Here is a 22290-nt window from a genome sequence, read left to right on the forward strand (position 1 = left end):
GGATGCTCAGGGAAAGCTCAGCCATCACTTACAGCAATCTAGGCAGAAAACAGTACCTCTTCTGTTTTAATTTCCATCAAACTTTAATCAGGTGAAAGGAGAAAAGTCCTCGCAGGTGTCCAGCTGCCTGATGTAAGTACAAAGTTGTCATTAATTTGGGTGCTCGTTAGTGGCACTCTCAGGGCTGGTAGCAGCCCCGCACGCAGGCAGCCCCTGCCGTGACCCAGACGGATACAGCCCAGGTGTGAAAGCTGTGAACGGGCACCTGGCTGCAGCAGCAAGCACGAAGGAGATGCTTTCTGACACCAGAGTGCCACAGCTGCTCTATGGGCGTGCTCCCATCTCCTCACACAAGGACAGGATTTATCTTTGGCTGCACCGAAGGCACAGTGAGGACATCCCAGTAGGCTGAGGCACTGGAAGGTGTCGCAGCCCTGGGCAGTGTGTGCAGGAGCAGCTCCTGCCAGCCTGGCCATGATGGGGTGGTTTGGGTCCCTGCTCACACACAGCCTTGGAATAATGTTAAAGAATTCCCCTTCACTTCCAGTTTTCTAGGGGAAGCCTTTCTAGCAGGGAAGGGAACCTGTCAGGCACGTGAGGTACTGCAGAGCCTCCCTGCAGCCGGCACGTCGCTGTAACACAGCACCGTGCAGTCATTCCTTGTGCAGTTCTCAGACCAAGAGCGGCTGCTGCCAGAGGAAGATGGCAACGGCTTGGGCCATGCTGTGATTTCCCCTCTGCAGGCAAGCAGCTGACGTTGTTTCAGTTAAACGATCATTGTCGATGTTGTCCTTTCACTGCACTTTTGTCTTTCCCCCAGTGAAAACAAGTTCCCAGATTTCCCCATTTCCCAGTGACGTTCGCAGTGTGGGGAAGAAGCTGCAGTGTCTCCAGCACAGGAAATGTTTGTCAATGCTCTTTGTGTTTCAAAATGCCCCTCTGCTCTGCTGTGCTGACATTTTAGGCAAAATGCTGGTTTGAATCCCACTTAATTGTTTGCTCTCGCAAGTTTTCCAGGTAAAACATCAAATTGCTGTTGGTCTGTGTGCTGGAATCAAGGGGCACGAGGCAGTGTTTTTCCCTCCAGCAGCTTTGTGGCTCAGTCTGTGCTCCTGCACTTAGCGGCTGCTCCGGCTTTCCCTGAACTGTGAGTCCAAGCTCCAGGTCCTGATCCCTCAACTGCAAAACAAGACCTTGAATCACACATACACACATTTTCTTTCCAAACCAGCTTTCCAAAAGCTTGTGAGTGTTCCAGACCTGCTTGCCACAGCCCATGCCAGCAGCGTATTTACTGCAGGGGAGCCTGGTTCTTCTGCAGCTGCGTCTGTGAGAGCTGCTGGGCATCCTCCTGGCTCCATGCAGGGCTTGGTTGCAGGGACCAAAGTGGGTAGGGAGAGTGCAATGCGGTTATCCAAATGAATTGCACCATCATGCCTCACAGGAGGCATTTTAATTACCCTATTGATTCATGTTCTTGAGAGCAACCACCACGGCACAGCTCAGCCCGGGATCAAAGGGATGCAGCGAGAGCAGGAGCGAGGCAGCCCGAGGCCATCCCGCTTCACCTCCAGCCCTCCCCTCCGCACACATCGGGCTGGCAGGCCTGGGGCTGCTCCATGCACATCCCCTAACCATGCCTGATGGCTAAATAATGCAGCCAGTGGAGGAAAAACAACTGAAAATATATGTGTAAGATACAGAGCCATTAATGAAAAACATCAGAAAACAGATATCAAGTAATGACACCACGACAAGAGCTTATTAATAGGAAAGTCTAAAGATAAAACTAATTTAAGCCTGATGAGACAGGACACCTCATCTTCACGAGAATGAGAAGTCAATAGTGAGCTGTCAGTAAAAGAAATAAATTGCTCACAAGGGAGAAGGAGAAGCCACAGGACGCCCAGGCCCCAGAGGACGGCAGGCGCTCTGACAGGCTTGTGAGATACGCTGAATCCACAGACCCCTGCAAAACCCAAAATGCCACTCCGCAGCAGCCCCTCTGCCATTGAAATGCAGCCCACAGCTCCAGGAAGGCTCCTGCAGCGGGGAGGGACTGGCAGCGGGCAGAAAGCAGGCGGGGGGCTCCTGGTGTGGGTGGGCTGAGCAGCTGGAGGGGCAGACGGACGGACTGACAGCCACGCTGCGACGTGAGGGACAGATGGCGCTGGGGGTCCCGGAGCAGCCAGCTGTCCCCCGTGCTTGGGACCACACGGGACTCCTGCTGCTGGCACCCACAGCAGCCAGTTTAAGAAACAAGTGAACGACATGTACGGCTGGTTTCAGAGACGGAAGACACTTCAGAAGTACTGTTGATGTTGTGCTAAATCCCTAGGGCCTACCCACAAAGCAGGCTCCAGAGGCGGTGGTGAAGAGCCAGCAAAGGCAAGCCCCCCGGCCTCCAGCCCCCAGCAGAGGAGCAGGCCCAGGGACACGGCAGAGCTGCCCCGAGGCCATCGCTCGAGCAGCCAGCAGAGGTGTGAGACCCCTGAGAAGGGAAGGAAAGGCCTCACCCTCAGCACGGCCCAGCAGATTGTCACCGGGAGGCAATGCCTCTCGTCACCTGCCGCTTTAGCTGTAGTGAGATTGTCTTCGGGCTAATAAACTGCAGCGGTGAGCAGATGAGCACTGCCTCAACACACTCACTTCGGTCTGTCCCTCCTCCCTGTAAGCACAGGCAGACCCGAGGACAAACAGGTTTGTGCCTTAGGGCTGTGGAGATGTGAATTTGAGAACAAGGGTCCTTTGTTCACTGTGACAGTGACCTTCCTACCACTCCGTAACATCGCGTTCATGTTCACACCCAGCCTCACACAACTGCAAGGCACACTGCAAGCAGAAAGAGGGCAGTCTGCGTGTGGCATGAGTGCCAGGAGATGCCTCAGGGCACGGCTAAAGCTTGAAAGCAAACATTGTCCCAGCACCTCAGGTCTGTGCTTGGAAAACTCCTCTGTCAGATGCCTCGTGAGGTGTTTGCCAGCTGATGACTGCAGGGCCTCATCAGAACCACAGAAAGGATTGCAGGTGTGCCTGGGGCACAACCGGCCCCTTGGAAGCATGAAAAGGTCCAGAGGGACCCTAGGACAGTTGCTGAGGTCCCACGAAAGGATGAGCTGTTGGAAACCCCAAGAGGGCAGGCCACTGCTTTGTTTTGGAACTACAGCTGTGTGATCCCAGCAAAACAAATCTTTATGGTCACTGAGATATATGGAAATACCAAAACACTCCAACTTCCAATTCAAGAAGGCACAAGTCTAAATGAGCATGGGAGATTTAAATTCCTGTGGCGTTCAGGACTCTTGTCCCTGTTCAGGCTGGGAAAAGGAACATACAACAAGGAGCATGAGGCAGAATGACATGAGACAATTCAGCTCTCCCAACAGCCAAACGCAAGGACGTCTTCTGACATGCAATACAGAAACTGCAGAACACCTCTAGTCCCTGAGAGGAAAACAAAAACAAAAGTCCTGCTTCCAAGCAGCATCAAATGATTAACAGCCTCCAAGGTCATTGTAAGCGCTTCCTAATGGATGCTTTGGTGCCTTAAAGCCTCAGCCTTCATTCCTGAGGCCTATAAAAACTAAGGAGGCAAGGTAAATGGTAAGCACTATAGCTCCTTGGGGAGTCTGTGCAGTGAGCATTATCACCTTCTCATCAAAATGTAAAACCCAGCTTTCCTCCTCGTTAGTCTCTCGCTCTTAAAATAATGACTGTAAAAAGACCACAGCTGGCTTCAAAGCTGGATGGAGCAGGGAGGGCACACCGAGGTCTGCATTTCTCGCTTGGCAATAGGTGCTTGTGGGGAATAGGTCAAAACAAGCAGGAAAAGGCACCCGTCAGCCCTTTTCACGGGGTCCTGGCTTGGGCCATGGTTTCAAGATGCATGGGAAAGCGTGAGCTGAAGGAGATGCTACAGGGCTGTGAAAACTGGGCCACTTACTGAGGCAAACACAGGTTGGCTTCAGTACCCATCACTGCTGAGAGATGATGCTTATACATCCTGCCCCTTCCTTTGGTATTTCAAACCCAACAGCTTCTTGCTGCCTCTTTCTTAAGAGCCTGCTGGCCGAAGGCTTACACTCACCAGACAGCAGAGGTCTAAGACTTGGTTTGTGAATTTGGGCCTAAGACACTTTCCCATGTGGAGGCAGGATAGCAGAATGACACTTACCACCACCTCAAAACCCACACTGATCCGTGCTGACCATGCAGATTCACTTCCATGAGAAGAGGATTAACTCTTAGATAATCAGCAAAACATATTTGTTTCTTAAACTAAGGTCTGACAGACGTTCAGTGAACCACACTGTTTTCAGAGATTATATCTAGATAGAGCTGAACAGAAGAGACTTTCTACAAAAATGCCTAGATGCTTATTTAAAAATTCTGCAAATTCATGCAGTGACTGCTCTACTGAGTTGATCAGCTGCTCCTTCAAAATCTCTCTGGACAGTCTTTTACAATAATTTCTTTTAGTTGCATGATAATCAACATTAAAAGTTGTGATTCTGTCTCACATCTCAGAGGAGAGAGTTGGCTTACAAGTGCAGGTTGCACACACACGCTTTAATTTAGCAGTCCAAGCTGAAATATGACACAATGCAGCCACAGTTAACTGCAGGCTCTGATAAAAATAAGGAACTGTAAGATGCACTCATGAAGCTATTGTCCTTTTAAAATGGCACAATTTCTTCCCTCTTGTGAACCAAAGGGAAGGACGTACCACAGGAAAGAAGTACAATGCCGTAGCTAAAGATTTAACAGGCTATAGAGGGAATGCTAAGGTGGAAGCTAGTTCTTCCAGCGCATTCTCTAAGGCCTGGAGACAGGGAAAACTTAGAATCAAATAACACCAGAACAAGGGCAAGGCTGCATTCCTTCAGCCTCAGATAAAACAGATTAACCAGCACTCACACTCATTAAACATCATTTTATATTCCACAGTTTGGTGTTACATTCCATCATAAAGGCACAGTGCAAGTTCTTACTTCCCCCTTCCAAACATCTTGCAGTTGAGGAAGTTATTATTTGGAAAGAATTCATCACAATCTTCTCAACAATCTTGTTCTTCAAGTTGTTCATCCCTTTGGCAGTTCTCCTGCGACTCTCCAGCAGTTACTAGAGCTGTGTTTTCTAGGTTCTCCCAGTTTTTGCAGCTCCTAAATTCAGTGGAGCTATTAGGAATGATCTGCCCTGCAGACATAAATTTCTCAGGCTGGGCTGCGTTAGAGGACAGGCCTGCAGCACAAGGGTGGGCCGAGCCTGACAGCAAGTGAAGACACCAGAGCACACAGTGCTTGGGTTTGGCACATCCACGCACAGCTTCCCTCCCTTTTGTCTACAAACCTGCACAGATCTGTAGGGGGCAGGCTGTAGCCAAAATGTAGATATACCTAATGTATAGATAAAATGCAACACATCGCTGCTTCTGCCCCTTCTCCACCTGTCCAAACTTCGTTGTTTCTTCCTGGGGAGAACGTGCTACTTTTGAGTTATCCCTGCTGCCAGTGGACGATGTCAAGCTTTAGAGCAGGCAAGGGTGGTACGACAAAGTGGAACTCCCTTCAAGGTCTGAGAACTGGCAGAGGTTACCTGAAAGAAACAGCACAGCATTCCTCAGGAACAAAAAGGCTGAGGAAGATCCATTCTAATTTTAGGCTCCCTGGGCAGCAGCTCTTGTAGGAAACAGCACTGCGCAGAAAAAAAGAGCCCAAAGAAACAAGAATTACAGGCAGGTCACCTTCACCAAAACATAGTCCCCTGGCTGGGCTCTGACCAGAGCCTTGCAGCCTGCAGCATCCTTTATCTCAGCATCAGGGAAGATCACTTTGATGTTGCCATCGTTCCTCCCACACAACTCTGAGGCAGAGCGCTTGCTGGGCTGGAAGGAAGACAGAGAACATTACCTGCATGGCAATAGCTCTGATTCACTGCTGGGTTTTATTGTATCAGAAATTAATTGAGCACTATTGTCAGTATTAAAAGCCACGTTCCACACTTAAGCATGACATGTAAAAAGTCCTATGGCCTGAGCTGTTGCTAAGAGCCACGCAAAGACAAGGTTTGAAAGCCTACACTAATTCCATGTTTGGCCAGAGACGTGTCCCTAAACTATCCCATCCCTTCCCAGGACTGCCAGTCCTTCAGAAAGGAGCCTCACCTTCACAGACGCCTGAAAGACCCACAATGTTGTGCGTAGCTATCAAGCAGCAATTAGTCAGTCTCATCCAGTTACCTCTTTAGAGCCTGTGCTATACAACATTCCAACTCTGGTGAGTTCCCCAATGCCTGCCTCTGTGTTTGGACCAAGGATTTCAGAAGCAAAGTGGCTAACATCCTAAACCAAAGGGATTACGAATTTACTTAGCACCACTTTTTGCTCAGGTCAGTGCTCTGGAAAACCAGGCTGACCACTTGAGTGTGTGCAGTGTGTGCACGTGGTCTTGGAGTCTCAGGATTGTGTGGGGAAAGATGAGAAGAGAAGGCAGAAGTGATGACTGTGGTCTGTAGCCTTGTCTCTTGTACAACAACTGTTTCAGGCATGCTCACCCCTTCCACCAGCACCAGCTGAGACTGGCCGACCATCGCCTCATTTGCTCTTGCAGCCTCCTCTCGGAAGACAGCAATGAGCTCCTGCAGACGCCTCTGCTTTACATCTGCAGGCACGTCGTCCTGCAGCCGGTGATACGCCCGGGTTTTCTGCAAACAGACAAAGCGAGTGCAGCTTCTCAACAAGCAGACAACCTGAGATCAGAGCCATGTCTAACCAGTAGATGGACAGAGAAAAGACTCTTCTTCGTCAGGTCTTGCACTCACCTGTCTCATGCTGTAAGCGAACAGGAAGCCTACGTTGTAGCGGACTTCCCGCAGCAAGGACACGGTCTGCTGGTGATCTTCTTCTGTCTCCCCGCAGAAACCCGCAATGAAATCACTGCTCAAACGCACTCCTGTCCCAAAGACACAGACTTACAACTCACTCGAGGAAGAGAGGAACATTTCACTCCAGAAAGGACAGTAAGATACAGCCCTGCTGAGCTCAGATCAACCCAAAGGGAGTCCTTACCTGGAATGGAGTCACGCACATGGTGCACAAGCTCTAAATATGCTTCCCTTGTGTATCTACAATGAACAACACATGGATTTGTTGATCAGAAACACAGATGTTGGTGAGGAGAAACCAGCACCCTAAACCAGGGATCAGCTCACAGGGCTCCCCGTGGCCATCACTCACCCTCGTCGCATGGCCTCCAGGACTCGTGTGCTTCCACTCTGGGCTGGGAGATGAAGCTGTTTGCAGATGTTGTGTCGCTCCTGGATAAGCTGCAGGACCTGCGATGGGCATTCAGGAGACAACGTCATAGACAGCTCAGCTCTACCAGAATGCCAAAGCAAAGAGTCTTCCCCAGGTAAAATTCAGCAAATTGAAAACCCGCCAGCTTCAGCACACACAAACCCCTTCCCAGGAGCTGCCGTTACCATTCTGTGACTCTCTGGTTCCCTTTGGGAAAGTGGCACAGCCCACATCCAACAGATCACAGATGCCTGCCTGCCAGCAGAGGTCCAGGTATTTATTTCACACTTGCCTCGTCAGGAAAATCCTTGGGGTGTGGAGAAGTGAAACGGATCCTCATTTCTGGATCAATTCTGGAAACCTGGTCCAGAAGATGTGCAAAACGCAATCCTCCTGGCTTAGCTTTGTAGACAGTGCTAAAGCCACGACTGAGGACAGGGGCAGCAGCTGACTGGAACTGCACCTCAGACATATCTCGAAAGCTGTTGACATTCTGACCCAAAAGAGTCACTTCTTTCACCCCCTACAAAGATAAACAGAGAGGAAAAAATACAACCATACAGGACGTCCAAACTGCAATGGCAGCCGTGGTTCTACTCTTACTTGAGGAAGAGTCCCCAGGGGGAACCCTCCCCTGCCCTGTCTGTCTCAGAGCATTGCAGTGGAAATCAAACAGCAACTGGAGGAGGCCCTACTGCAACGTTACCTCCAGAGGTGAAGGCTGTGTCATCACCCAGAGGTATCTCTGAAAATACTTTCACGGAGAACCTGCCCGTGATTTGGGGCAGGTGGGAAGCGAGCTCTGCCTCACCTGATCCGAGAGCATCTTCACTTCCTGCAGAATGGAAGCAATGGGGCGGCTCCTCTCACGGCCACGGGTGAAGGGCACGATGCAATAGCTGCACATGTTGTCACAGCCCCGCATGATAGATCTGCCAGGAGGCGAAGCACAGGTCACAACACGATCTCTCTGGAAGAATCATCCATGTTGCAGCCTGCCCTGCTTTGACCTGGCCCAACACTGCTGCCTTCAGCCAACTTCCTTTTTTCAGCACACACAGCACCAACTCTGAACGCAGCTTTGCAGCTTTCCCTGACACACCACTCCAATCAGAGCTGACTTCTACTTGCCCCCTAGCTAACACCTCCTAGTTTTCCACGCACATTTCCAAGAAACTCAGAAAGCAACTTAGGGGATGCAGACTTGCACTGCAATCTGGCAGTGATGAAAGATCCTTCTGCACTCTGCTCCTAGAGAGGGTGACAACTGTCCCTCTGTACACTACAGACACACTGAGCAGAATCTGACTTCATTGTTTGGGAATCTTATCGAATCCAGACAAATGAAAATAAACCCCACAAAAATTACAACACGTGGAGCATTAGAAGAGTTATATATAACCTGGGACAGCACATAGCAGAAGGAAGGGGATGAGAGAGGCACGAGCTTAGAAAGGGACAAATGTCAGTGGAACAGAAATCACTTGGTGCAGCAACAGGCTTAGACAACCAACATTCTCCAAGGACCCTAAGAGAAGCCTGCAGCCAGCCAGAGCACAGGGCAGTTTCTCCAGGGCTCAGTCAGACAGCAAAGAGACAGCAAACAGAGTCTAGGTGCCTCTGGGCTGTCGGGAGTGAGTGCAGCCAGGCATTGCCTGTTTTGGGTAGCTGCTGTCACTGGCATGTCTGTTCTGGGCAGCAATATTTCCAAACAAAAACCACAGAAACGTGCACAGAAAAGAAGGTACTTACACAAATGCTGTTGTGCCACCTGCGCTAGTCTGGACAGGCAGAATATCTGCGTAAGTCTCCTCTAGAGACAGCAGGACATTAGCAGCTTGCTGGCCAGACTCAGCCACGGCCAGCAGCCGAGGAAGGTCACGGTACGCATCGGGGCCTGCCACAATATCGACTAGCTTCTCCCTGTGCAGAATCTCCTCCTTAAGCCTCTCAGCCATGCATCCTGCCACCAAAGGAGAAGGGTCCTTGTGAGGAAGTGCCCACCCTCAGTCAGCCTGCTGTACCCCTTCCCTAGCTGTTTTCACCCTGCAGAAAAGGCTTGATGCCACCAGAGGGGAAAAAAAAAAGGAACATAATGGGATGTGGCACATCAGCACGTACTCCCCACTGCCGCACAGCCCAGCAGGTACCTAGAATCCCGATGCGGAGGGGCAGGCGATCCTGCTGCCGCCGGGCTTTCAGTGCCTTGAGGTGCTGCAGGCGATTCCAGATAGCTTGCTCAGCCTTCTCCCTGGGAAACCAGGAAAAGAGGGGTTATTCCCATCACTGCACTTTAACAGTCCTCCAGCTCAAAGCAGCTCAAGTGCTTTCAGAGAACAGAGCTAAAGACAGAGAACCAAGAACCCTCCTGATAGATCTGACAGTACATGGAAGTGCTTTCTGTGCTGTGTAGATTACGTCTTGACTCATTTGCTACCAATTTGCTTGCTTAGGAACATCACTACTTCAGAAACAACTCCCAGACTAAGCTCTTGCAGAGAAAAAGTCTGCCTCAGCCAGCAAATATCAGCAACCTTGCAAGAGACAGTGCATGTTCAACATCTGCATGCAGGAAAAAAAAAAAACAACAAGCAAAGTTTCCTATATATTTATATCCCAAATATACCCTAAATGGATTTCCCAATTTTTTGTAGTACAGACCTTGTAATAAAGAGACAGGCACTTCAACCAAAGACAAGAGTCAAAAAGTAAGAAAATAAAAATCATACAAGCACAAATGCCTGTGAGTCTCTCACTGCCTGCGTGATATATACACAGCATACACTACCAAGGAGCTTTTTCTCACCATACAGTAATTAATTACACAATTAGTGTTATGTATCATAACATCAACTAGCTCTAGCCGAAGCTAAATGGGCAGTTTCACATCTGCCTGCTGTTTCCATTATACAATGTATTTATCGCCTCAGTTTTCGAATTGCAATTCCTTTAAAACCACCCAAAAAGCAGCAGTGACAAAAGGTTCCTTACCTCACAGAACAGGTAACAAGCAGAATCACATCTGCCTAGATTGAGAAGGAAGGAGAAATTGTAAAAACTGCACACATAACCTGAACAGGTAGACTATAAAACTCACTTAACTTAGCAAAAAGGATCTGCCTAAAACCACTTTGGGTTTCAATGACCAAATTTGCAAGAAAACTTAGCAGAAAACACACAGAGCCCTCCACAAAACAACATAAATAAACTCAGATAAAGATAAATCAGGAGCATCCCACTGTGTCCAATCCCCACCCAGCTGAGAGGGAACCCAGTAAAAAAGCAACCTGCAGCTTTCTAACATGCTTGTTAGGTAGTTTCCTTTACTGCACCTACTCATGCTGCACAAATCCCACCACCCTGTGGGACAGCACTACTCAAGACAAGTCCTGGGACTTGGTGGTGTGCAGCTCTCCCAGGCCTGCTTTCCAGAGGAGCTGCCTCACCTCATCCACCTCCTTTGTCCTCGTGTAGCCGTTCTTCTGCAGGATGGCCCAAGCGATCTCTGTATCATTGACGTTCATCTGGCAGCCGTAGGTCTCCAGGTACACTGCAACAAAGGCAGAGATGGGGGTGACACAGATGTCCGCCTTGAATCGATCTCTCATTTACAAACTCTTTCTATGATCCCCACCACAGGAAGGAAGCTGCAGTCCCACAAGAGGCGAGCTGCACAACAGGTACTTTCCCTTCCAGCTGATACAGACAAGGCAAGCCAAAATTAAAGGCAGGCTCTGCTGGTGGCACCGGGAAACCCAAGTGCCCCCGAGCACATCACTCCAACACCAGAGGCCTGGACGGTGGCTAGCGGAGGGGCTGCAGCTCCTGCCCTACTGAGACACGGCTCTCGGTGCAATGAATGCCCCTCTCCCTGCAATTAATGCCCCTCTCCCCTGGGCACTGCACCCTGCGAGCCCTGCCACAGCTGCTGCTGGCAGCCCGGGGCGCCCACAGCCCCGCAGCTCGCCCACCACGACCCCCACCGGGGCTTCAGCCTGGCCTCAGCTCAGCGGGCAGGGCAGGGCCCGGCGGCACCGACCTGTGCCAGGCCCGGCGGCAGCGCCCCGCTCCGGCCCGGGGGGAGGTGGCGGCCCGGGGGGGGCCCTCAGGAAATGCCTCAGGTCCGGCCCCGCGGGCAGCGCGGCCCCGCGGCCCCCCGGCCGCTCGCCGGGCCCGCAGCTCGCTCCGCGGGAGGCCCCGGGGCTGGCAGCCACCGAGCCGAGGCGCCCGGCCGCCCGCAGCACGCGGCCGCAGCCCTGCATGGCCGGGACCGGCACCGGGACCCGGGACGGGGACAGGATCGGGACCGGGACGGAGGCGGCGCGGCCCCGGTGTGCGCCGCCAGCAGTGGCCCCGCCGCGTCCCCGCCCCGCATCCCCGCGTTCCGCTCCGGCACCGTTCCGCCGGTCCCAGCCCCCCCCCCCTAAAATAAATAAAGGGAAAAGCGCGATCGTGCCCGGTGGTTTTGACATAAAGGTGTCCTAAAAGGCCCTCCCGGCCCCCTCCCCGCCCCGGTGACAGCACACGAAGGGGGATGGAACGAGGCAGGAACAGGAGTGATTTCCATGTGGTGTTTTTATATAAAAGGCTCAGAGAGGGACGCAGCCCCCCCACAGGGCGCTGGAAGCCCCCCTGGCTGAGCAGGGCTTCGTACAGCACCGCGGGGAAGCGCTCGCTGGAGGTGAAGCACATGCAGGAGGGGAAAATGCCGCCAGGCCTCGTCCCAAGCCTCGGCTCTGTCAGCCCCAGCCTGGTGGTGGTCGGTGGCGGGAGAGGGCCCAGGACCCGCAGCAGCGGCGATTTGGGGTGGGCAGGGACCTCCCGGGGTCCCCTCAGCCCAGCCCGGGCCGTGGGGCTCGGCCCCTGGGGTGGTTCTGGCCCCCGCCCGTGCGTCTGCGGTTTGTCCTCTGGCTGCTCGGGCTGGGGCGGCCGATGAGTCAGGGTCTGGCAGAGCCGCTTGTTTGCTGTCTCGGCGACGGGGACGGCGGCAGGGAGCTGGGGTTGGGAACCGGGAACCCTCGGAGGGGCAGCACGGGGCAGGCGAGAGGGGGGCGTTGTCGGCGCTGAAGGTCACTGTGGTCGTCTTATCTGCCTCGCCTGGGCTGGTAGAGAACGTTGGCTCCAAAAAGAAGGAAATTCTAGGAGAAGGGGAGAGGAAGTCTGTGATGCGTCCTTGCAGCTGCTTTGCTGTTAGAGCCAGCCCTGCTCATCACCCGACGCTCTGGGGAGGGAGCGTGGGCACTGTGGTTCTGCCATCCTTGGCTAATTTTAGCTCCGGAAGGGCTCTGAAGATGTTCCACAGCCACACCCTGCCGTAAACATCCAGCACCCAGGCTGTGGCACTCCTCCGGGGCCTCCCCGGGCCTCCCCAAGCGCAGAATTCCTCCCTCCTGCCTGGGTCTGGGGCTGCAGCTGCTCGGCCGCCGTGCACAGAGCCCCGCCAGGCTCGGGGCTGAGCTGCCGCTGAGCTCCACTTACTATAAAAAGTGTCATGGGAATTCGGGCCCCGGTTTTAAAATCTGCAGAACACGGCCCTGCCTGAGCCACTGCCGTGTGTGAAATTTGCTTCATTCCCCCTTCTCCAGGCACCTTGCCTGGCCCCTGCCTCTCAGGGACGAGTGGCAGGACCGGCTCCAGACCCTGCACTCACCTCATGAAACTGCACGATGGGGTCGGAGAGCTGTACTTGGGCTGGCAGCGGCAGAGGGAAGCCCTTACCTAATCTCTCTGGAAAAGAAAACACACACAGCTGTGTTGGAACGAGAAGCGAGAGGGAGCAAGGGGCCGTGCAAAGCAGGCGGCCGCTTCCTACCCCTGGCCCTTCCTTTGCCCCCCCTGGCCTGGGAAGGCAGAGGGAGCTCCTCCAGGCTACGCTAAGGCCTGGGGGCTTCACGTTGTGCTGTGCCCTTGGGGCCCCTGGCAGCCTCCAGCCCCGCTCTGGTCTGATTTGTTCAGCTGTAATGAGAAGCAGCAAGCGGGGGAGAGGGTCTGGAAAGCATTAGGATGTGTGTCAGGCTCATTTTTTCCATTGCGTTCACTTCTGGATGTGTGTCACAGTGCAGAGAGGCTCCCGCACTCAGTTACCCACAGCCCTCCTCTGCCAACCCCAAACACGCCGGGTGCTGCCGCTGCCTCCTCTCTGCAGGTTTTACCTCCCGAGCAGGCCTGGCAACAGGAGCTTAGTTAACAAACTGATGGAGTGACCTGAGTGGTGTCTGTTCCGGCAGCCCCATTCCCCCCAGCAGGTTATTACCATTAAGACGTGGCAGCAGGATACTGGAAGCAACTACGTTCATTATTGACTGCATCATTTTCACCTGGAGATATGGAGAGAGGGAGAAGGAAAAGAGCTTTAGTCTGTGGGAGAGCAGGTGACCAGATCCCGGAGGATAATTAGGAAGAGTTAAAATAAAGGAGAAACTGTGATGGGTGCACGCTTCACCAGAGACCTGTGGTTTTGTCTGGGCCATACGGGTAGAGTAGGAAGCATAGGGGTGAAAAAGGGGATAGTGGCCAGCTCTGCTCCCTCACACAGGCTCACAGGGAGGTGAGCTGTGGGGTCAGCATCCCTTGGTGGTGGGGGTGAGGGGTGAGTCCCTTCCTCAGCACCTGGCAGGCTCTCACCTCCATGTCAGGAACAGCTTACCTTGAAAGTGCCAGTGCCGACATTTGAATGCTTTAGCGTGAGCTTCATCCTGTGCGGAGGGAAGCAGAGCTTTGCAGTGCCCGTGGCCGTCCCACTCCCTCCAGCCCCAGCTCATCCCCTCTGCCCCAGGTCCCCATCCCCAGCACCCCCCTCAGCAGCGGTTCATCGGGACCTGCAGCTCACCTGTCCACGGCCAGGCTCCCAACCATGCGGCCGGACTGCACGTCCGCGGTGGCAGACACGTTGCCTGTCTGAGGAAAGAGGCAGAGCTCTGGCAGTGCCCCCCCAGCTCCTCCCAAAACAGGCGCAGGGGGCTCAGAGCAGCCCAAAGGCAGCCAGACCGCCCTCCCATCAGGGCCCCGTTCGCACCCAGGGTGAAAACCAGCATTTGTGAGCTCGGGTATTTCTGCTGGGGTCACCCCATGTGCCCGACCGGGCTGGTTGCAGGAGGCAGCTCTCAGCAGGAGCATGGCACGGATGGCACAGGATCACCAAACACGATTGGAGGGGGCTGCACAGCTCGGGAGCTCCCACCTTTGCTCACCGAGGTGCAGGCAGTGCTCACGGGGCACCACGTCAGACTGGGGCTGTGCGAGGGGCTCCCCACCGCAGCCCTGGACCCCAACTCACCAATCCGAGGAGGAAGAGGGGGGCCAGGTTGCCGTTGGGATAGATGGCGTAAGCCTGGATGTCCACAACAGGCTGGAGCGAGACCCCATTTGTTCCGATGTTCAGGAACGGGGCGGAGGGAGCAGACAGACTGAACTTCATCGGCATGTTGGGGTACATCTCGTCCAGCTGCAAAGGAGCAGGGAGAGGGGAGGAACAAAACCTCCTGTGGCTCTACAGCCTGCTGCTGCCGAGCTCCTTCCCGTGCCAGCAGCTCATGGAGTGCAAGGATGCAGTACCCAGAGCATGGCCCCACTGCGAACCCCCCTCACTGGAAACCTGGGCCTGGGCTCTCTGGAGGGCCACCTCGCACAGAGCCTGTGCTGGGCAGGGCCGGGGCTCACCTGGGGAAGGAAGGCTGCGAAGGTGGAGGTGTTCAAACGGAATTCGATGTCCTTCGGGATCTGCGGGAGGAGGATGGTTACTGCCCGGCACTGCAGCGTGGCGCTGGGGCAGGATCAGCCCCTCGGGCACCTCGTGTGTGCAGCAAGGACATCTCAGCCCCTGCCCTGTGCCCAGAGCAGCTCCACGGGGAAGTGTGGAGGAGCCCTGCGAGTCTGCCAGCCACTGACCCCACACCTCTCCTCCTTACCATGGCGTCCGTGATATCGAAGATGAATGCCCCAGCCGTGTGGTAGGCGAAGCTGGCGGTGTTGAAGAAGTAGCTGGAGACCCCGAAGTAAACCATGCGGTTGTGTTCGGGAGGAACGGCCAGCGCTGGCGGAGTGAAGGGGACAGGAGTGTGCTGTGCCAGGGAGAAGCATTCGCCCTGGAAGGACAGGAGTGGGTGAAGCGTGGGGGCGGTGACTGACCCCTGCCTCCCTCCTGCCCCCTGCAATGGCAGCAGCCACGCCAAGCTTCCCGAGGGCAGCCTCTCACCTTCAGGTCCACGTTGAGGAACTTGGCAGTGGCAACCGGGGCTGCTGTCAAGGAGTAATCGATCCCAGCCACGGCATCTATGTTGGCTGTGACTGCAAGACACGGGGCAGAGGATGAGCGAGAGCCAGGAGCAGCTTCCCTCTGCTGACACCTGGGCAGAGCCTTGCCCCTGCTTCCTGGTGCAACGGCGCAATAGCAGTTTCACAAGTGTTCGCTTCTGTTTAGAAATAAAAACTCCATTTTCCCCTTCACTCTGTTTCTCAGCCATGCAAACTAACTCCTGGACCTGAGACACCATCCGGGTCTCCTTGCCGGGGCAGCCTGTGCTCCGCCAGCCCTGGGGCACGGCTCAGGGGAGGCTGCGTGCGGGTGCCCGGTCTCAGCACAGTCTCTCCCCGTGGGAGGACTGAGTGCGTGGTGACAGCTCTGCTGTGTGGTGCTCCACAGCTCCCGGCACGTGTGCGGAAATACAAAGAAATGGAGAGTGGGCACAAGGTAAAACACCATCCCCATGGCCAGGAAATGCTAGGAAGAAACGCTCCCCAAACCCCGTGCAGTGCTCACACAGTACCTGGTACGGTCTGGAGGTACGGCTGGAGGTATTTTCTGGCAGAGCTACGCAGGGTTTCACAGACCTGGGGAAAACAAAGGCAACGGAGCTCAGCAGCCTGGCTCTGCTGGGACACACAGCCCTGGGTGGGAGCCTCGGGCATGTGCTCTGCTGCCCGGTGCTGTTTGTATTCTTTGCAAAAGCCTGCTTGGATAAAAGAGCACATGGTGACGTTCTCTATTTATCAGATGGTAATTAATTAAGTATCTGAGAGACAGGCAGCGTTTATACCTGCAAATATCTGCTTACGGCAGGTTCCCCACACAGTTTAGCTGCACTGGGGCCCTTTGAAGGATTCTCAGCTGTGTCCTCACACTTCCTACAGTCTCTGCGGGAATGCTTTGTGCTGAGCAGGTTACGACTCAGCAGAAGCAGAGCAACTGAAAGAGTTAATCTGCCCCTGAAGGGGCAGGAGCGCTCCTACCTGTGCACCCACAAAGCACAGCTGTGGAGCTGGGGCAGCTTTGTGCTGCCAGGGGAGAGGAGCAAATCCCTCTGCCGCTGTCATCCACAGGCAAAGCCTCAGCATTAGTGGAGGATTTAAATGCAGCCTAAATGCTGGCTCAGGAATTTACTGCAGGGAGCAGTCCTGTAGACGGCCGAGATAATCTGCACAATCTCTCTTGCAATGCCATCCTGGCACAAGAACCCCCGTGCAGGATGAGGCCATCATCTGCCCGACCAGGCAGCCAGCTGGCAGCCGCTGACAGCGAGACGCGGAGCTTGGGGGGAGCAGCGGCCGCACTGACAGCTCCTGGTGGCTGGCTGCACTGCTGGGAGGAAGAGGAGGGATGGGGCCGTGGGCATGATTTTATCAGCAGAGGCTTGCTGGTAAGCTGCCTATCCCCCTGCCTAGTAGAATAGAATCATAGAACAGAACAGTTCACTTGGAAGGGACCTACAGAGATCATCAAGCCCAAATTTGTCTGCAGGTGCTGGACCCCAGCACCTGGGGGCAGATCTGGGGCAGATTCCCCAGCTGCCTCCTTCCAGGAGATACCACACCCTGAAAGCCTTTCTGCCCGGCCCCAGCCTCGCTCCTGCTGCCAGCCCATCTGCTGCCAGGGCTCCAGGTGGCCCCCAGGCAGCACGAGATGGCATCGGCTAGAGCCAAATGTGCCCCGGCCCAGACCCGACCTGTGGCAGGGTGGGATTTGCCTGCTCTCCAACTGCCTCCTTCCTGAGCAAGGTTCACGGCCAGGGAGGTTGTAGCTCCTGCCAGCGAGCCTTGTAGTAATTATTGCTAACAGCTTGTTTCCATGTCTTGATGCGAGTCTCCTGCATGTAGGCTTTTGTACGGGGCTGAAGGTACCAGGGCTTCCCTGGTGCACCCCGTTACAAGATGGCAAGCGGCTGAAATCCAGAGATGAGGATTTCTAACCTATTGCTCCCAAAAGCACATGTGAGTGCGGGCCATTTCAAGGGCAGCTCTGAGTGAGTTTCCTCTGTTACAATGAGTTTGGCCAATGCCTAAGATCTAATTAACTGACCACATGGAAGGAGAAGTATTTGTTAATTGGGAACCAATTATACTGGGCTTTGGCAAATGCTGCATGTTTAGAATCCAGCCCAAGCCATGTGATGCTGTGGGGACTGCACTTAGCATGTGCCCATTCCTCACAGTTTCCACCAGATCAGCACTGTGCCTGCACGCTCTGGCCTTGCTTAAATCTGTAGGTGTGACCTGAGCCCTTGAAATATCTGTTACAAAGGAGGGCTACAGATCACCAGAAAGCCTGGAGCTCTACCGAGCTTCTTTCACGTACCTTGTCCTCCAAGTTTTCCTTGAATTTGGACGCAATGGTTTTACGGAAGAGGTTGTAAAGCCAACTGCAGAGAAAAGGAGAGAGGGAGTCATTTTTGTTCTAGCTCAGAGGATGCTGCAGAAGTATTGGTGCAGGAAAGGGAGACACCAGAGCTGTGGGACACTGGGGAGTGCCATTCCCATGCCAGCCTGGAGTCAAGCTTTGCCTCAGGGTTTACATTTGCAAACAAACCTGCTTGTAAACAACATGCATACAAGTCTCGTGACTGCCCCGAAACTTCTCCCTTAAATGTGCAACCACAGCAGGACAAACTCAGAGCAGATTCAGGCACATACTGTGCCTGGCAGCCACCTTCCTATCCCAGCTGGGCTAACACGCAGGATTTCTAGGCCTTCACGGTGATGTTACCTCAATTTGCCTGAAAAGTGTACGCGGACATTGGAGATACTGGTGCTGCAGGCAGAGATATCAACCGTCGGCTTCCCAGAGTCATCTCTGCCCAGCTTCAGGATGGTCTTAATGTATATATGCTCCACGTTCAGGTTGAACGACCCATGGTGCCGGCTGCAGGGAGAGGGAGGACAAGAAAGGGGGCAGTTGTCAGCAGTGGGTCCTGGTGCAGGCACCCAGAGCTTCCAGAGGGGTCTGTCTGCCTCAGGCTCTGCTTGCAGTAAGCGTCTGGAGGAGACTGAGAAGGCTTTTAAACTCAGGGAAACTGAATTTCATTGGAATATAAACTAGGCGAGGTAGCCTTTAAACAGAAAGAACCGAAAGTAAGCCGGGGAGATGGCAGAGAAGCGGGCAAGTTCACACACAGCTCTCAGCATCCGCCCAGCTCTTCCTTCCCAGCCCGTTTCATCAGCAGCCTTCTGAGCAGCAGCACCCTCTGCACAGGCTGTTCCCGTGGGTGCTCAGGGGGCTGCTTCCCGGCCCCAGCCCAGCTCGAACGAGCAGGAGGGACCAACCCCATGTGCCCAGGTGCCATGAGAGGGGAGATGTCACTCATGTTACCTCCCTGACCATTTGGAAGAGGCATGAGCGCTGCCTGGCCAGCCACGGGTGCCCTGGCATGGGGAGAGGGACCAGGACTAAAGCAGCTGCAGCCCAACTGGGGGAGTCAGGACATCCACAGGTAACAAATCAAGGGCTGCCCGGAGGCAGAGGAGGGAAAAAAGCTCATCCAGATTCAGAGAGGGAAATGCAGAGTGAGGTGCCTGTGCCAGGGACAGCCGAGTACCCACAGGATGCGCAGCTTCACACGCCAGTTCCCGTCCAGCTCAGCAAAGGCATTGGAGATGGAGACTTGCAGGCCCTCGTTGGGGACCAGGGAAATCTGCGAGTGTGGCAACTGGAAATCACGAAGGTTCAATCTAAAAAAATAATAAATAAAATAAAATAAAATAAAATAAAATAAAATAAAATAAAATAAAATAAAATAAAATAAAATAAAATAAAATAAAATAAAATAAAATAAAGGCATGTGAGAGGGAGTGCCTCACACTGGATGCCCAGCTGGGGAGGGCAGGAGCGAAGGCTCCGTGCCGGCAGCATCCCCAGCTCCCATCCTGCTCCCACTGGCAGGGCTCACCCGGAGATCTCGTAGCGCACCTTCCCCAAGATTGGGATTCGGGATTCACCCGAGATGTCCTGCAGCTTCAGCTGGGCCAGCTCCTCCTCCAAGATAGCAACCCCGTGCTGCTTGGCTGCAGGGGCAAAGAAACAGCATCATGGTCATGCACTCCCAAGGGAGCCAGGAGCGTGCAGCAGGTGCATGGCAAAAGGGTTAAAGGAGACACCAGTGGCCTGGCTGCTCTCCACTGTGCAAGCTCTTGCTGGAGCTAATCTTTGTGCAGCACAGAGCCCTGCAAGTTTGCAGGCATTGCCTAATGTCTGCCTGCTTGCAAGCCCTGGGGAAGGTGGCAGCCAGGCAGCAGGAAAAAGGAGGAGCCGGTCCTGTGCAGGAGGTGCCCAGCTCCGTGCTGCTCCATGCCCTGTGCCAGCAGGCAAAGCCAGGCAGAGCCCCTGTCCTGGGGTGTGGGCGAGTGCTGCAGCCCTGCACCCATCTGGGAAGGGGAGCCACGTCCTTCCCCGACAGCTAGCAAAGCCGCTGGGTAAATGAGCTGTTTCTCACACAGTGTATTTCAATCCATAACAGCCCTCCGCTGGAGCCGGGGCCCTGCCTGCCTCAATAAACCCAGCACAGAGCCCATCCATCTCCATCACCGCCTTCCTGGCACCTCCCCACCGCCTCCGTCCACCGCAGCTCGCTCCTCTGGGGCTCAGACTCGGCTGCCTGGATGCGTGCCATGAGCGGGGGGCCCTCCTGCCCCGCCAGCCCTGTGCCTCCTCGAGCCGGGGTCTCCCCTGTTGCCACCTGAGTGCAGCCCCCAGACCCCCTCAGGGCCTGGCTGCTCTGCACAGACTCGGTGGAGACAGCGGCAGGGGAAGATGGGGACATCAGGGTGATGCTGCCTTTGGCACTCATGGCCAAGGCTGCCCCTGTCCTGCCCCAGAAATGCATGAGCATCCAGCTCTGCACCTCAGCCACCAGCACCTGCAAGAGAGGAGGGAGATTAGGAGCTGAACCCACCATAGTCCAAGCCTGCCTGGGTGATCCTGACCACAAAGCCAGGGTTGGTGGCCCCACTGAGCGCCAGTCCCAAAGCCAGCACGGTGCTGGCCACCAAAAGGCTCCGCACTCCCATCCCGGCTGTCTGACGGTGCCGTGCTGCTGCCTGGCTCTCTCTGCCCGTAGCGCCTTTATATCCACACCAAAAGGGGAACTGCGGACGAAGCAGGATGCAGATCCGCTTCTGCAGCCCACATGGGGCATCCCCTCAGCCTGGTGCTTCCTGCTTGGCCGCTGCCCCACTCCCAAAGCGGTGGGGAATGCAGGTGAGGACCGGGAGCTAACGGCCTCAGCCCCGTGCCAGGGGCTCGCAGCCCCTCCCCACAGCAGCAGCCGCCCGGGCACAGACGAGCCGCTGGACTTGGCTCCCTGCTGCTGGCTGAGTTTATGGGGCACTTGTTTGCTTTTTGCCCTGCCCGGTTGCTTTGCCCTCCTCCCAGCAAAGGCTGCCCCCGTCCTGCCCCGTGGGGCCCCTGCTGTGCCCTGACAGCTGCCACCAGCACGATCCAGACCTGTCCAAGTCGCTGGATGTAGCGTTACCAGTGGAACAGCCTTGGGGCAGAACAAGGGCTAAAGTTACGTCTTTTTGTGTCCTGCAAGTAAATCCCAAGCCACCTCACACCCAGGGACTGGCCAAGAGGCCCCTGCCTCAGGTTGTGAGTGCCCCCAGCTCTCCCAGGCCTGCTTTCCAGAGGAGCTGCCTCACCTCATCCACCTCCTTTGTCCTCGTGTAGCCGTTCTTCTGCAGGATCGCCCAAGCGATCTCTGTATCATTGACGTTCATCTGGCAGCCGTAGGTCTCCAGGTACACTGCAACAAAGGCAGAGATGGGGGTGACACAGATGTCCGCCGTGAATCGATCTCTCATTTACAAACTCTTTCTATGATCCCCTCCACAGGAAGGAAGCAGCAGACCCACAAGAGGCGAGCTGCACAAAAGGTACTTTCCCTTCCAGCTGATACAGACAAGGCAAGCCAAAATTAAAGGCAGGCTCTGCTGGTGGCACCGGGAAACCCAAATGCCCCCGAGCACATCACTCCAACACCAGAGGCCTGGACGGTGGCTAGCGGAGGGGCTGCAGCTCCTGCCCTACTGAGACACGGCTCTCGGTGCAATGAATGCCCCTCTCCCTGCAATTAATGCCCCTCTCCCCTGGGCACTGCACCCTGCGAGCCCTGCCACAGCTGCTGCTGGCAGCCCGGGGCGCCCACAGCCCCGCAGCTCTCCCACCACGACCCCCACCGGGGCTTCAGCCTGGCCTCAGCTCAGCGGGCAGGGCAGGGCCCGGCGGCACCGACCTGTGCCAGGCCCGGCGGCAGCGCCCCGCTCCGGCCCGGGGGGCGGTGGCGGCCCGGGGGGAGCCCTCAGGAAATGCCTCAGGTCCGGCCCCGCGGGCAGCGCGGCCCCGCGGCCCCCCGGCCGCTCGCCGGGCCCGCAGCTCGCTCCGCGGGAGGCCCCGGGGCTGGCAGCCACCGAGCCGAGGCGCCCGGCCGCCCGCAGCACGCGGCCGCAGCCCTCCATGGCCGGGACCGGGACCGGCACCGGGACCCGGGACGGGGACGGGGACGGGGACGGGACCGGGACGGAGGCGGCGCGGCCCCGGTGTGCGCCGCCAGCAGCGGCCCCGCCGCGTCCCCGCCCCGCATCCCCGCGTTCCGCTCCGGCACCGTTCCGCCGGGTCCCACCCCCCCAAATAAATAAATAAATAAATAAATAAAGGGAAAAGAGCGACCGTGCCCGGTGTTTTTGACATAAAGGTGTCCTAAAAGGCCCTCCCGGCCCCCTCCCTGCCCCGG

The 22290-nt window shown here is 55.3% G+C and overlaps 2 protein-coding genes across 3 annotated transcripts; both read right to left on the bottom strand.

Moving 5' to 3' along the window:
* Positions 1-4913: 4913 nt before the first annotated feature.
* On the bottom strand, positions 4914-22140 carry CDK5RAP1 (CDK5 regulatory subunit associated protein 1). Of its 2 annotated transcripts, none has more exons than XM_068700438.1 (13): positions 21793-22140; positions 21200-21303; positions 10286-10320; positions 9445-9545; positions 9047-9257; positions 8106-8226; positions 7587-7817; positions 7235-7332; positions 7067-7122; positions 6820-6950; positions 6553-6702; positions 5744-5884; positions 4914-5595 (listed from the first exon to the last, which is right to left on the bottom strand). In XM_068700438.1, the coding sequence occupies exons 1-13, from the start codon at positions 22013-22015 to the stop codon at positions 5521-5523; spliced, it is 1677 nt and encodes a 558-aa protein (XP_068556539.1). In that variant the 5' UTR covers positions 22016-22140; the 3' UTR covers positions 4914-5520. The 2 variants fall into 2 exon arrangements, with proteins under 2 accessions (XP_068556539.1, XP_068556540.1); XM_068700439.1 differs by lacking the exons at positions 21200-21303; positions 21793-22140 and adding exons at positions 10741-10844; positions 11334-11619.
* LOC137865391 (bactericidal permeability-increasing protein-like) lies at positions 11852-20614 on the bottom strand. Its single transcript, XM_068700440.1, has 15 exons — positions 20455-20614; positions 19453-19567; positions 19106-19234; positions 18273-18428; positions 17865-17928; positions 16060-16123; positions 15489-15580; positions 15202-15378; positions 14954-15013; positions 14571-14738; positions 14124-14191; positions 13941-13989; positions 13548-13611; positions 12945-13021; positions 11852-12432 (listed from the first exon to the last, which is right to left on the bottom strand). The coding sequence occupies exons 1-15, from the start codon at positions 20567-20569 to the stop codon at positions 12379-12381; spliced, it is 1452 nt and encodes a 483-aa protein (XP_068556541.1). The 5' UTR covers positions 20570-20614; the 3' UTR covers positions 11852-12378.
* Positions 22141-22290: the final 150 nt, after the last annotated feature.

Source organism: Anas acuta, chromosome 16 (assembly GCF_963932015.1).
Source record: "Anas acuta chromosome 16, bAnaAcu1.1, whole genome shotgun sequence".
In the NCBI taxonomy this organism is placed as follows: Eukaryota; Metazoa; Chordata; class Aves; order Anseriformes; family Anatidae; genus Anas; species Anas acuta.

Bases quoted from the DNA above. Each gene is read 5' to 3' on its own strand.
- LOC137865391 (XM_068700440.1), bottom strand. From the start codon at position 20,569: ATGGGAGTGCGGAGCCTTTTGGTGGCCAGCACCGTGCTGGCTTTGGGA. The intron at 17,929-18,272 runs GTAACATCACCG...TTTTCTCTGCAG, and splicing joins CACTTTTCAGGCAAATTGAG to TTGGCTTTACAACCTCTTCC. The intron at 14,739-14,953 runs GTGAGCCCCGGC...GCTCCTTTGCAG, and splicing joins TCGCAGCCTTCCTTCCCCAG to CTGGACGAGATGTACCCCAA.
- CDK5RAP1 (XM_068700438.1), bottom strand. From the start codon at position 22,015: ATGGAGGGCTGCGGCCGCGTGCTGCGGGCGGCCGGGCGCCTCGGCTCG. The intron at 7,818-8,105 runs GTGAGGCAGAGC...TTATCTTTGTAG, and splicing joins TGAAGATGCTCTCGGATCAG to GGGGTGAAAGAAGTGACTCT. The intron at 6,703-6,819 runs GTGAGTGCAAGA...GTCTGTTTGCAG, and splicing joins TCGCTTACAGCATGAGACAG to AAAACCCGGGCGTATCACCG.